Source organism: Leuciscus leuciscus, assembly GCF_965113295.1.
Source record: "Leuciscus leuciscus genome assembly, chromosome: 22".
Classification (NCBI taxonomy): domain Eukaryota; kingdom Metazoa; phylum Chordata; class Actinopteri; order Cypriniformes; family Leuciscidae; genus Leuciscus; species Leuciscus leuciscus.
The window spans coordinates 26266-39063 of NC_138746.1; the positions used below are offsets into that span (position 1 = coordinate 26266).

At 38.3% G+C, this 12798-nt stretch overlaps 2 protein-coding genes and 1 long non-coding RNA gene across 7 annotated transcripts; 1 reads left to right on the plus strand and 2 right to left on the minus strand.

Annotated features, from left to right (window-relative positions):
* Positions 1-460: 460 nt before the first annotated feature.
* On the minus strand, positions 461-4758 carry LOC309486776 (uncharacterized protein). 3 transcript variants are annotated; one of them, XM_082154216.1, is made up of 13 exons: positions 4614-4758; positions 4235-4354; positions 4047-4091; positions 3839-3957; positions 3628-3750; positions 3488-3553; positions 3301-3389; positions 3098-3203; positions 2666-2771; positions 2300-2378; positions 1956-2191; positions 1366-1587; positions 461-1181 (listed from the first exon to the last, which is right to left on the minus strand). In XM_082154216.1, exons 1-13 carry the CDS (start codon positions 4621-4623, stop codon positions 772-774), a joined length of 1731 nt encoding a protein of 576 aa, XP_082010342.1. In that variant the 5' UTR covers positions 4624-4758; the 3' UTR covers positions 461-771. The 3 variants fall into 3 exon arrangements, with proteins under 3 accessions (XP_082010342.1, XP_082010341.1, XP_082010343.1); XM_082154215.1 differs by having other exon boundaries at positions 4226-4354; XM_082154217.1 differs by lacking the exon at positions 4614-4758 and having other exon boundaries at positions 3839-3869; positions 4226-4353.
* A 584-nt stretch (positions 4759-5342) lies between these two features.
* LOC309486778 (uncharacterized protein) lies at positions 5343-8531 on the minus strand. Of its 3 annotated transcripts, none has more exons than XM_082154222.1 (7): positions 7967-8271; positions 7771-7878; positions 7524-7657; positions 7245-7418; positions 6901-7136; positions 6450-6671; positions 5343-5603 (listed from the first exon to the last, which is right to left on the minus strand). In XM_082154222.1, exons 1-7 carry the CDS (start codon positions 8243-8245, stop codon positions 5443-5445), a joined length of 1314 nt encoding a protein of 437 aa, XP_082010348.1. In that variant the 5' UTR covers positions 8246-8271; the 3' UTR covers positions 5343-5442. The 3 variants fall into 3 exon arrangements, with proteins under 3 accessions (XP_082010348.1, XP_082010347.1, XP_082010346.1); XM_082154221.1 differs by adding an exon at positions 8302-8531 and having other exon boundaries at positions 5500-6671; positions 7967-8168; XM_082154220.1 differs by having other exon boundaries at positions 5500-6671; positions 7967-8274.
* Positions 8532-8602: 71 nt separating this feature from the next.
* On the plus strand, positions 8603-10016 carry LOC309486779. The gene is made up of 2 exons (XR_014201682.1): positions 8603-8686; positions 9366-10016. It is a non-coding gene; the product is annotated as an uncharacterized lncRNA (long non-coding RNA).
* The last annotated feature ends 2782 nt before the right edge of the window (positions 10017-12798 follow it).

Consider the following 12798-nt stretch of genomic DNA (forward strand, 5'->3'; position numbering starts at 1 on the left):
AGCCAGAGCAGGACAACTGGGCATAGGTGCTCAAATTCATACAAAGCCACATTACATACAGCCATTGAGCCGGTTCAGCACTGGTGCTGATATGCACGCCAAATGCAACCATTACGCATTGACAGGTTAACAGGTGGGGAAAACTCAAGTACACTTTGCGTCAGGCCGTCTGCATGCAGGGTCAAAGGCCACAACACCACTTGTGATTTGCAATAGAAGAAAACATTACATTGAGTTTGTGAATAAACAATGCATTCATTTTGAAATTGTTTTCTGTAAATACACTGGTTTCTGTTGCAATGTTAAGGGCCTACGGAGCATGAGAACTGGACTCAGAGGCTCAAATCAGGAGGGGGGGGGGGGGGGGGCTCACTTTTGTATACACTAAAAAGTAATTTGGTTGTATACACTAATGCATGACATCTCAAATTAAAATATTTATAGAGAACAAGCAGAGAAATTGAGATGGGTAACAGATTTATTTGAAAAATAAAAAAGTGACAAACATTTTACAAAATAACATCTTAAAAAGAAACAATGTAAACATTAAAGAACTATAAAATAAAAACTATAACAGAACTATAAAATTGAGACAAAACAACTGGCAACGAAATCAAGCTCTGTGGACTGAGGGGAAAGGGGAGACAAAAAAACCCCGGCAGGCAGCCATCTTCGGCACAAGATCCACATACAAATTCATCCAGTCCTCGGAACCAAGCTTCGCCTGTGTCGAAAAGTGACAGGACAGATTTTTTAGGTGCAAGTCCTGGCCTACTCATCAAGCCATTCTAGGTTTAAGCCCTCGCCACGGAATGAGGTCCTCCGAACACCATAATCGAATTTGAGCTGGGTGTCGACAGGTATGTCAGAGAGCGCTTTGAACAAAATTACATCCGTTTTCACTCCACTCAGCTTAACGGAGCAGTAAAACGGCTTTAAGTTTGGCATCTTTGCAGAATGATTTATGAGTCGGCCAAACGTGTCCGAGTTGGGATGGCATGTGCAGGGAAAGGTCTGCGCGTCGACACATAGGTCTCTTTGGCCCGCCTTAAAAAAAAACAAGTAGCCAGCCTGGTCACCGAGGTCCCGCATCATCTCCTTCCCAACTGATGCTGGAATCACCTTCCCGTGATAGTCACAAACTATTTCCCCTTTAAGAAAGGGCCGTGTTGCAACCACTCCTACAATAGAACAAAACATTACATTTTGAGTTGGTTGAATAAACATTGCATTCATTTGAAAAATGTGTTCTGTAAAAAAAAAAAAAAAAACCTCTACTGCCTATGCTAATAATTCACTGCAGTATACGTTGCATGGCCCACGTTTCATTTATAGAACAAACTAATGCCACAGTTTTACCCTTACCACGACCTTGCTTGGCACCGAAGTCCTTAATAGCCAGCCCCGTCCAGGTCTGCTCAGACAGGCACTTCATTATGGCCTCATCCGACTCTATGGCGAGGTTGGAAGGAGATGGTTTCCACAACCGTTGAATCTCCTCTGGCTTCGGGTAGTTGGACTTCCACCCCTCCTGCCTAATCAGCCTCGACAACTTTCCGGTCGAAGGCTTATGGACTTTGAAGTGTTCTGAAAGACAAAATGAAACCACTTTACTCAAAAGAAGTCAAAAGTGATCGTGTGAGTCGGACATTGCTGCGTTTTGATAGAGATAGTGTGTGGTAGGAAAAGGTGTTTGGGTTTGGAGTTTGTATTAAAAAAAAACAAACAAAGGTTTAGTTTTGACCAGGAGATCAAACCCTTGGCTAATTGTGTGATGTGGGTGTGTTGCTGTGTTAAGGGGTTTAGAAAAAAAAAATGCCTTAAGCATTGGTAAAAACTTGGCGGCTGTTTACAAAAAATTTTTAAAAAAAATTAAAAAAAACACCCACAGCAACCTGCAGCGTCTGCATGTTAAAATGCGGGACAATGCTGTATTGGTGGATTCGGAGACTTACCCAGAAGATATTCCCGCCTCTGGGCGTACTGCGAGACCCGCCACTTATCATAGAAGGTGCGGTCTTCAGGAAACCCATACTTCACACGCTGTTTTTTCGATGGAGGCTGCCCATCCAGTGAAATGGGAAAACTGGTCACAAATGCAGAGAAGTCTTTGCGGGCAGTTGGCAGACTCGAACTGCCTCCGGCTGTAGCCAATTCAGCAAATGACTGGTGGTCGTCGTCCGAAGAATTGCTTTGTAGGCGAGGAACAAAAAGGTTTGTTACTTGGGCAAAATTATGGCTACTCGGATGTAAAGATTGTTTGTGACATGTTAGGTCCTTGCTGCGTGAAGAGACATACACGCACAAAGAGTCCAGCAGCACAGCTGCGTCAACAGCGTCCTGGCACAACCAGAATGAGCACAACCGGGTTAAATCATCTAGAAAACAATACAGAATAAAAGAGAGAAAAAAAATAGGAGGCCAAAAACAATTTATATAGATGTAATGCTCTCCCTGTGTCATGTCTGGGAAGAACTGCAATAATCATTACGAACATTTTTATTAGCTTCTCGAGACATTCACAGCTCAAGGATTTTACTGCCATAAGGTCTACTCTACATACTAAATCATAATTTAAAAAACTGGTTATGCATCAGTGATTTAAACGATGTGTACTAAAATGAATGGTGCTCTGTCTGAACTTGAGAACTTCCGTGAAACGTACCACTGTCTTGTAGAAGAGTGACAGCTATGTGTTTCCTGAGGTTGTTAACTGATTCTTCATCACTGGAAAAATCAATTGGCTGCTGACGGAGAATACATTCGGCAAACTACAAAAAATGTAATAAAAAAAGATGTGTGTATATATATATATATATATATATATATATATATATATATATATATATATATATATATATATATATGTTGTCATTTTAGGACAGTGCTATTAGAAATTACTATATGATGTCCATGGCCACCATCATATAATCATCCTTATTTTTTTATTTATTATTCAATCAAATTGGATGTTTAAGTCATTGAAACTTGAATTCATCAAACTGACTTAAAAAAATAAGTTGAATCTTATATGTCAGGAAAACATATTACATTAACTCATCAAAATAAGTTGAGCAGTTTTTTACACCTTTGATACCTTCAGTGCAAAAACTCCACAGGACGAGGAATCCCTCTGTTTGGGATGAGGAACCGTCTCGCACGTCCAGGCTGAGGCGTCGTATCCTCTCTGAAGCATCAGTGCTCTTATATTGACAAACAACAATGTAACAAATGACAGCGCTATGCATTGTAGTTTCAAATACATTACTGTAAAAAGCCTTTGATTTTATTTATTCATACCTTGTCACCTTCTGGCACTTCATTATATCGATTTGACTTTCTCCCATTGGGTCTAAAAACAATGCCTTCTTCTGTGATGGCAGGATAACCTTTCAGTATTTTAGAATATATAGAAACATAGTTATGCACACTAATGGTCCATTTTAGTTTGGTTTATTTCAAAAACAAAGCAAGTTCCATCTTATACCGTAACTGTCCAGTGGTTGTGCTTGTTTGTGATGCCAATGATGAAGTGGTACACTGAGGGGTCAATCTGAAAATATTTTTGTTGTTGTTAGAATTCAAAGCCTTTGTGACCTTATCGTATTTACACTGAATAAAACCAACCTTCAGCATTGTTAAATGTCCTCGCCAAATTTTTCTCATTTCAAAGCTGTCTATGTAGAATGCCTGCTCTGCTGACCGAATGTTGAATTTCTGGATTTCCAGATAGATGAAGGCATTGATGACCTGCTGACAATGAGGTTCACATGAGGGTGCATACATGTTGTGTTTATTATACATAATAATAAAGTCAAGCGACTGTTTGTTTGTGTACCTCACTCTCGAGCTCCAGACCTGGAGAAGTACTGTAAAGGTCAAAAAAGAAGACTTTGTATGGCCCAATTTTGGAGACCATCACAAAAACATTCTTTCCTCTCCATGCATCTGTAATGCCTGTATTTGAAAACATACTGAGTGTATAATGTCACTTTTCAAAGAGCCTTCCCATAGTTCACATCACAGACGCAATATTTCTAACTTACACTGTTCTATGCGTGGGCTGACTTGAGTTTCTGACACAGTTTCTGCTGTGGAAGGGTGGATAACACAGTGATAGATTATTTGTTTATTTAGTTTGACAACACAACTACAATTTTAAATGTGTCTTGCCTTATACAAAATAAATATAATGTTAAAAAAAGTATGTGAATTGATATTTTACTGTTTGTACATGTGCCCAGATCCAGCAGACGATGCTCTAGCCTCCTCATGTCTTCCTTGCTATCTATAATGAGTTGGACAACATGTCGTCTTACATCCTTGTATTGCCTTCTGATGCGTCTCACAGACTCTAGAAAGAAATAATGAATGTGAATTATGAGATGGGTTATTGTCCCAGTGCTAACTTATTCCATATGGCTATCACTCAAAGCAATTGTCTAATAAAAGGACTTGAGGATAGAATCATTTGATCTCTCTCTCTCTCTCTCTCTCTCTATGTATATATATATATGTAATTAAATTATTCATTCATTGACGATGTCCTTAAAGACACTTGATGAAGTGGGACCAAACTTTGCATGGCAGTTTTCTAGTGAATCGGGCCTTACCTTCTTCCATTGTCACACGTCAAAAATCAGTCTCTTGCAATAACTGATTCTTTTTAGAAAACCTACAAATAATCATTCAAAAAGTATAAATTAAAAAGAGCCAAAGATGTTGATAAATACACAATCAAAAATACAATTTAAACAAGAGAACAATAAAGACTACAAAATTAATCATTGTTTCGCTACATGACGTTCAAGCATGGTATTTTTTTTAGTAAAAAAATGTTCATGTCCAAATGGTTTTATATATGGCAGAGAAAAAAAAAAAAGCTATAGCAAAAGTGTTACAAGGTAACAACACAGCGTATAAACGCTCGATCACTTCAAAGCCACATGAAACTGTTATTTATCCACTCAGTAGCCCAGTTTCGAAACCGCTCACGTGATGTCATAAGTACAGGCATAACTTGAAATATCATGCAAATAATTAAAAAAGTTGAAAGACTGTCACCTTGATCAGCAGAAGATCGATCTCACACGGTGTAAAACAACAGGTTTGATTGACAGTAAGACGTCACAGGTCACAGAGGGGGATGGGAATTAGTAGAGTAGCGGTGGCCATACAGTAGGCTATAATATCTCTAATTTACACTCGTGGCCACTGATGTTTTGCCCCTCGTAGCAAAGGCAAGGCACGTTATTTATATAGCACATGTCATACTCAATGGCAATTTAAAGTGCTTTACATGAAAAGGAAACATAACAATATAAAAAGTAAAAAATAAAAAAGAGAAAAAACTACTTAAAGCACATGTGCATTTCATTTGAGACCGAAGGACAGTGGGGTCGATTGAACATATCATATCATTTTGTCTATTCATAAAGATTGTCAGACACGTTGCCCCTTCATTTTTAATATTCTGCATCTATAATAAACTTTAGGCCATAACTGAGAACAGAATAAGGAGCGGGACTTCTCATTTAAAAAGGAATCTGCTGCCCTCTGCTGGACAACTTGAGACAACTTCCACTTTAGCAACAGATATCCTCCTGGGACCCAGAAAAAAAAAGTTTTTTGAATTTAGTTTTTTTCCAGGTTATCACACTGTTTAGAGCACAATAAACAAATGGTAAAAAAAAACATTTTTGAAAAATAATATTTTATTCATACGTTATGCTATGTCCTCTGTAGTGGACGTCAGGACTAAGTTGTTTAAAAAATAAAATGACATGAAATTATATGTATAGGCAAAAACAATGGGATTTTTTTTTTCAATCACCAATAAATTTGGGGGTTTCAGGATTTTTTCAACCAAAATTTGTATAAAGATTATTCTCAACTATGTTATGAAAGAAATAATGGAATGAATTGATACACCATTTTACTTTATGCAATATGTGGGTAAAATGTCCATAAATTAATATTCCCATTCAATGCAATGTATCTATAAACTGTATCTAATGTGCACATTAATGTGTTCTTGGAGCAACATTTAATGAAAAAAGAAGTGTAATAATTGGAGTAATAATTGGCAACATTTGAATAATAATATCTAATATTTCATAGAAATATTGATGTATAATTTATTTCCATATTCACTTGTTTCGTCTCACAAAATGCCTGATAAACATGATTTAAGTCCTGGTGTCCTCTACAGTGGACACGTATGAAATCAATGCCCTGTTCTGTAACAGAATTTTTTTTTTTTTTTTTAAACCCCTTAACATTTTCCTGAGATGTTGTTTTATGAAATACAATCTGAAAAGTAGTCCAATTTACTTTTTTTTTACCAAAAAAAAAACCTCTACTGCCTATGCTAATAATTCCTTGCAGTATACGTTGCATGGCCCACGTTTCATTTATAGAACAAACTAATGCCACAGTTTTACCCTTACCACGACCTTGCTTGGCACCGAAGTCCTTAATAGCCAGCCCCGTCCAGGTCTGCTCAGACAGGCACTTCATTATGGCCTCATCCGACTCTATGGCGAGGTTGGAAGGAGATGGTTTCCACAACCGTTGAATCTCCTCTGGCTTCGGGTAGTTGGACTTCCACCCCTCCTGCCTAATCAGCCTCGACAACTTTCCGGTCGAAGGCTTATGGACTTTGAAGTGTTCTGAAAGACAAAATGAAACCACTTTACTCAAAAGAAGTCAAAAGTGATCGGTGTGAGTCGGACATTGCTGCGTTTTGATAGAGATAGTGTGTGGTAGAAAAAGGTCTTTGGGTTTTGGGTTTGCATAAAAAAAATAAAAATAAAAAAAAACACACAACCCCACAGCAACCTGCAGCGTCTGCATGTTAAAATGCGGGACAATGCTGTATTGGTGGATTCGGAGACTTACCCAGAAGATATTCCCGCCTCTGGGCGTACTGCGAGACCCGCCACTTATCATAGAAGGTGCCGTCTTCAGGAAACCCATACTTCACACGCTGTTTTTTCGATGGAGGCTGCCCATCCAGTGAAATGGGAAAACTGGTCACAAATGCAGAGAAGTCTTTGCGGGCAGTTGGCAGACTCGAACTGCCTCCGGCTGTAGCCAATTCAGCAAATGACTGGTGGTCGTCGTCCGAAGAATTGCTTTGTAGGCGAGGAACAAAAAGGTTTGTTACTTGGGCAAAATTATGGCTACTCGGATGTAAAGATTGTTTGTGACATGTTAGGTCCTTGCTGCGTGAAGAGACTTACACGCACAAAGAGTCCAGCAGCACAGCTGCGTCAACAGCGTCCTGTGGTCCGACATCACGAGCGCCACGGTCCAGGTAAAACTGCACCGCCTGCCGTTGGGGCTCCGTTAGCTTCTGCGCAGCAATGCCAACCGCCCTGCGCACATCCTGGCTAGTAAAGTGGGGAAGTTTGTGCCTGCAGAAACAAAATGGAACACAAAGGGTTGCCTGTGAAATGACTGTGACTGACAAAATGTAGTTAACGGTGTGCACTCACACACGCATATGTGCAGGTACATACAGATCGTGTAGGCATTTGAGGTCTCGCGATACGCTGGAGACCGCCTCACCGGAGGACACAAGAAAGAAGGCATTGCATGGTTTCTCGTGACAGATGTTCCCTGGCCTTATCTTGCTGAAGTAGACCTGCAAACACTATGGGAAACAAAAACAAAAAAGGGAAAAAATGTCTGTGCGAACAAAAGATTATTAAATGGTATAAACAATGGTAGCAAGTCATCGGCTGTTTATGTCATACTAAAACTCACAGCTTCCTCCCATTGGGTCAGGGCAAGCAGCGTGTTGGTATCCGTGCCCCTCCCTACGCCGATCACCACCCTGCCACTATGCTCAAACCGATCAAGCCAATCTGAATCCTGGATAACGAAAGAGCGGTCACTAATGCATACGTAAACACTGCATCATATCATGAGCGTAAAGTCTTTAAAGTAGACATGGACTTACTGTCAAGGACTCCACAGCAATCGGGCGCAGCATGTGGGCAAAAACCAGTGTAGCTTCGCAGTAGTACCTATACATGGTACTTTCTCTGTGCCCGAGTTTTCTGCCCATCTCCAGATCTTGACACATCCTGTTTATTTCCGGCTTCGCCACTCTTAAAATAGTTTGACAATCTTTGAGTGCAGCAATCCCAAAGAGGAAGAACCTGTTTGGACAAAACAAAAAACAAGACAGGTGTAAGGGATCTGCTGGAGGCAAGTATAGATGAGAACTCAAATGCATTTAGAAACATATCAAGATCAGACATAGAACAAAAGCACAGCGTGGCATTAACTCACAACAGAAGGATGGGACGGCATGACACTCAGCAAACACGGGTACAGTGAAACAAAAAACTGACAAAGACACGTGGCAAACATGAGGGCTTAAATACACACAAGACTAATGACAAGACAAGGGACACCTGTAAACAATGAACCAATGACAACATGGCACATTAGACAAGGGAACACATGGCAGGATCATACTCAACACCAGACAAACAGCTGACAGACACTGTGTCGAGTTGATGAGGGTGATTGACTGATTGATTGCAGAGTGTTTGCAGGTGAGAGCCAAGAGCATTTCTTGGCATTGTGACTTTATCATCTCAGGATAAAAGTGTGGTCGCACATGTCAGTGAGTTTGTTTGTTTGTTTTATTCAGTTGCATTGTCACCTTATGGTAGGTAACATCCACACTACATTTCTCATGATTGATGTTCTTAATTAGTACTTTTGTCTTGTTTCCAGTACAAATGGCTAAATAATCTCAAGTCGAAATGCATTTACTAGAGGAGTAGATTTGTATAAGATGCTGCACTGCAAAAAACAAACATTTTCTTACTTAGTATTATTGTCTGGTTTCCAGTCCAAACATCTAAAAATTCTTACATGAAGATGCATTAAAATGAAGTGGGTTTTTACTCAACACAAGCTAAACTATCTGTCCATGGATTAAGAAAAAGAACCTTAAATTCAATAAGAAACCATATTTTTCTTACCCCATGGACCGATAGTTTTGCTTGTGTTAAGCAAAAAAACCCTTCATTTTAATTATTTCCACAGAAAACCAGACATAATATAGCATTTTACTACTTTAGTAAATTCATCTTGATTTTAAGAAATTCTTTTGATATTAGGACTGGAAAACAAGACACGGATACTAAGTAAGAAAAGCATTTTTTGCAGTGAATGTCTTTGTTAACAACTCCCTTCAATCTGATTTACTTATCACAGAAAACAGGACCCACTATAATTATGACATCTAGTGAATGCATCCTGATTTAAGAATTGTTAGATATTTGGACTGGAAAACGAGACAAGGATACGGAGGGGGAATAACACTCTTTTTCTTTTTGCAGTGTAGCACACGGTTTACTGCACTTACTTTTGAGTCGGACCAGACGGGACTACGCGGGTTGGAGATGGAGCTTCAGCATCGGTCTCCGAGGGCTGATTGGCAACGAAGAAGCCGCGGCGAAGAAGTTCATTGACCAAGTTGGCCTGGGAGCATCTGTCAGGAATGAGCTTGCAGATGACATTGTAGTCCCAGTTTCTGCCGTAGCGGACCCAACCCTTGCTTGAGGCCTTTGCGCTCTGCACCTCGGCTGCTCTCTCCTCTGGAGTGCTGCTCCTCATGCACACACGAGCCAGGTGAACGGAGATGCACTCCTGAGGCTTGTGGCACCGCAAGCAGTGGACAAGATGACGATCAGGAGTCCTGGGAGACAAACAGACACGTGAAAGAAATTATTTCAACGATTTTAAAGAACAATTCATGATTTGAAGAAATGTAATTAAAAAAAAAAACCACACTAAATGAGCAGCAGCACAACAGGGCCTGCCCTGCACTAATGCCATTTGCATTGTGAGGGCCTTAGTCTGTGCACGCTCACACCCTTTAATGACAATGGTCATCTTAAACCTAAACGTTGTCTTTAAACGCTGAGAAACACACAATGAATTCGCTTGAAAACTTGGTTTTAAAAAAATAAAATAATTTGTTTGTGCAATTGTTGTAGTAATTGTTTGTTCTTCTAAACAACTCGCTTTGTTTGTATTCTTTCCAGAAAACAAGACATTGCATCTTATTCCGTTTTACTCCTCTATTAAATGCATAATTATTTATATATAGTGTATATATATTTTTCAATATTTGGACTGTTTTAAAAAAAAAAGACAAACACTAAGTTGGAAAATCATTTTTGGTAGTGTATTTGCAGTCCAGTTTAAACTAAGAATATAGGTGGAAAATGCCTGGTGATCGGGTGTCTCTTAAATTGAAAACACAATAGGTTTGCTTTGAAACGTTGTTAACATGAGTTTTTTGTTTGTTTGTTTTTTTTTGGTTGAGAGAAATTGGTTTCTCTGTAACCACCATGACCTCTGACCTCAATGAATTGATTGTAGCTTATTCACAAAAAACAAGTCGAAGTTGAAAGCTGGATTCTAACTATACATTTTCTTTACATAAAGGCTTTACTTCAAAACTTTGGAACTACACTACCGTTTAGCAGTTTTAGACCTGTAAGACGTCTTAATGTTTTCAAAAAATGTCCCGTTAGCGCTTACCACGAAGACCACGCCCATAGCACCTATAGCACCTTGAATACTTAATGTTTATATATATGAGACACTTCAGAAATCAATCGCATGCCGAATAGCCGATCAAAAAACATTGATTATTATTACCATAAATGTTGATACTCGGAGACTATGTTGCTGCAAATAAGTCGGAGGAACGCGGGCGCATTCGTCGACCTGGAGCTGACTAGAGGAAACCGATATAACACAAAAAAATAATGTTTAGAAGCATTACCTTTTCTGTACTGTATCAGCCATGGAAAAATCAGTCAGGGAATAATACGTATTCGACAAAGTCTAATAAGTAAAAGTTGTTCGATAAAGTCGTTTGGTTTCCGCTATTCAAAGTGGAATTTAAATCCAATGGGGTGGGGCCTAACTTTTTTCCAACATCACTACATGGAATAAAAGTCTGGAATGAAAGTGTGTTGATCAAACATTTAATAACCTAAGGTCAACGATGTGTAATACAATTTTTTAAAAATATTTTTAAACCAATATGTAAAAAGAAGATATATATATATTTAGTACAACTGTTTGTAAGTATTCTTATTTATTTTCTACACATTATTATTTTATTGCAGGAATGATTGATCATTAGTTACATTGACAAGCAAACAACTCCAAATGCATAATTGCATATCATAACTCACAATTTATAAGGACAAAACAGAACTGCTATTAATAACTATGTTAATACTTATTTGAGAGAAATAAATCTGAATTACTAAAGTTATTGGTTGTAACTACAATATAATAACATTATAGAAATGAAGATTACATGTTTTTTGTAAAATACATTCATAGAACCATGTATATATGAATAAAAGGAACATTTGCAGTGAATAGTATCACATAAGCTGAAGGAAGTCACAATTTTTTTTTTCAAATGCATAATTGCATCCTGTGTTTCTACTTAAATCCTTCAATTATGAATTTATAGAGGTTACTAACTGTTTCATAACTCGCAATTTATAAGGACAAAACAGAACTGCCATTAAAAACTATGTTAATACTTATTTGAGAGAAATAAATCTGAATTACTAAAGTTATTTGGTAATGTGTTTGATCAATGTCACAATGTGACGTTGATTCTAAATAATTTTTTTTAAACACTGGTAATACAATGTCGCTGTCTGATGTACCAAGTTAATGTTGAAATAACATTAATATGTAAACTGCACTTCAATGGTGTGTCAACAAATTGGCATTATAAGGCATTAAGTTGCTTTGATTCTAGGGGGGACTTTATAAAAAAAGGAAAAAAAAAGAAAAGAAAACAAGCTTATTTGTATATGTACCTTCATATTTATTAAATTCACATTGTTATGGTGACATTTTCCAGAGCAGCATTGATAGGTTTGCTGTGCAGATGTTTCTCACTGGCCCACCCTGTTCAGGCAGCACAACCACTGTACATACTGGAAAGACGTCTCCTGCACATAAGGGGACAGCGCTGTCATATTCATGGTGGGGAAGGGGTAAAAAAAATCTGGCAGGCTCTGGCATCACTCCAACAGATATTTGATCTGTTTATATCCATATAAACAACTAATTCATACAGTCCTCGGAACCGAGCTTCGGATAAGCATGAAATCAAAATAGTACTTGCAGCCAGTAGTGTTCGCAGGGTGGGTGTGGTGTTGGGTTTTGTGGGGGACGGACACGTTGAGCACTTGTTTGCACAGGACAGCTCCTAGGTGCTGACAGTGGAAAAAAGTGCAGTGACTTACATTTTACACAGGGTGGCGCCAGTACTCATCAAACCCTGAAGCACACAGAAGAAAAACTTTATGCCAAACCTCACTTACTGAGGTGAAGCACACGATGAGGCTCTGGTAATCAGTCAAAAAAAAAAAAAAAAAAAAACTGAAATAACATTCCCACATTTCCATTGCTTTACAGGTGCTATATTCACGGTGCTATATTCACTCTCACTTGCAACATGATTTAAAAATTAATAATGATGTTAAACTAGTTCTCATGAATTATGACATTAATCAGAATAATAAGATGTCTGAATAGAGATGTCTGAATAATAAGATGAATGAATGTATATTTGAATATTTTATTCATATTTAATGTTTATTAACCATCACAATTAATTAAATAAATAAATATTAACAAGTATAATAAATGTCTGTTTTGATTCTATAAAAGATGTGCAACAGAGTGACGCTCCATCACAAGTGATCTGGCATCAAATCTGGT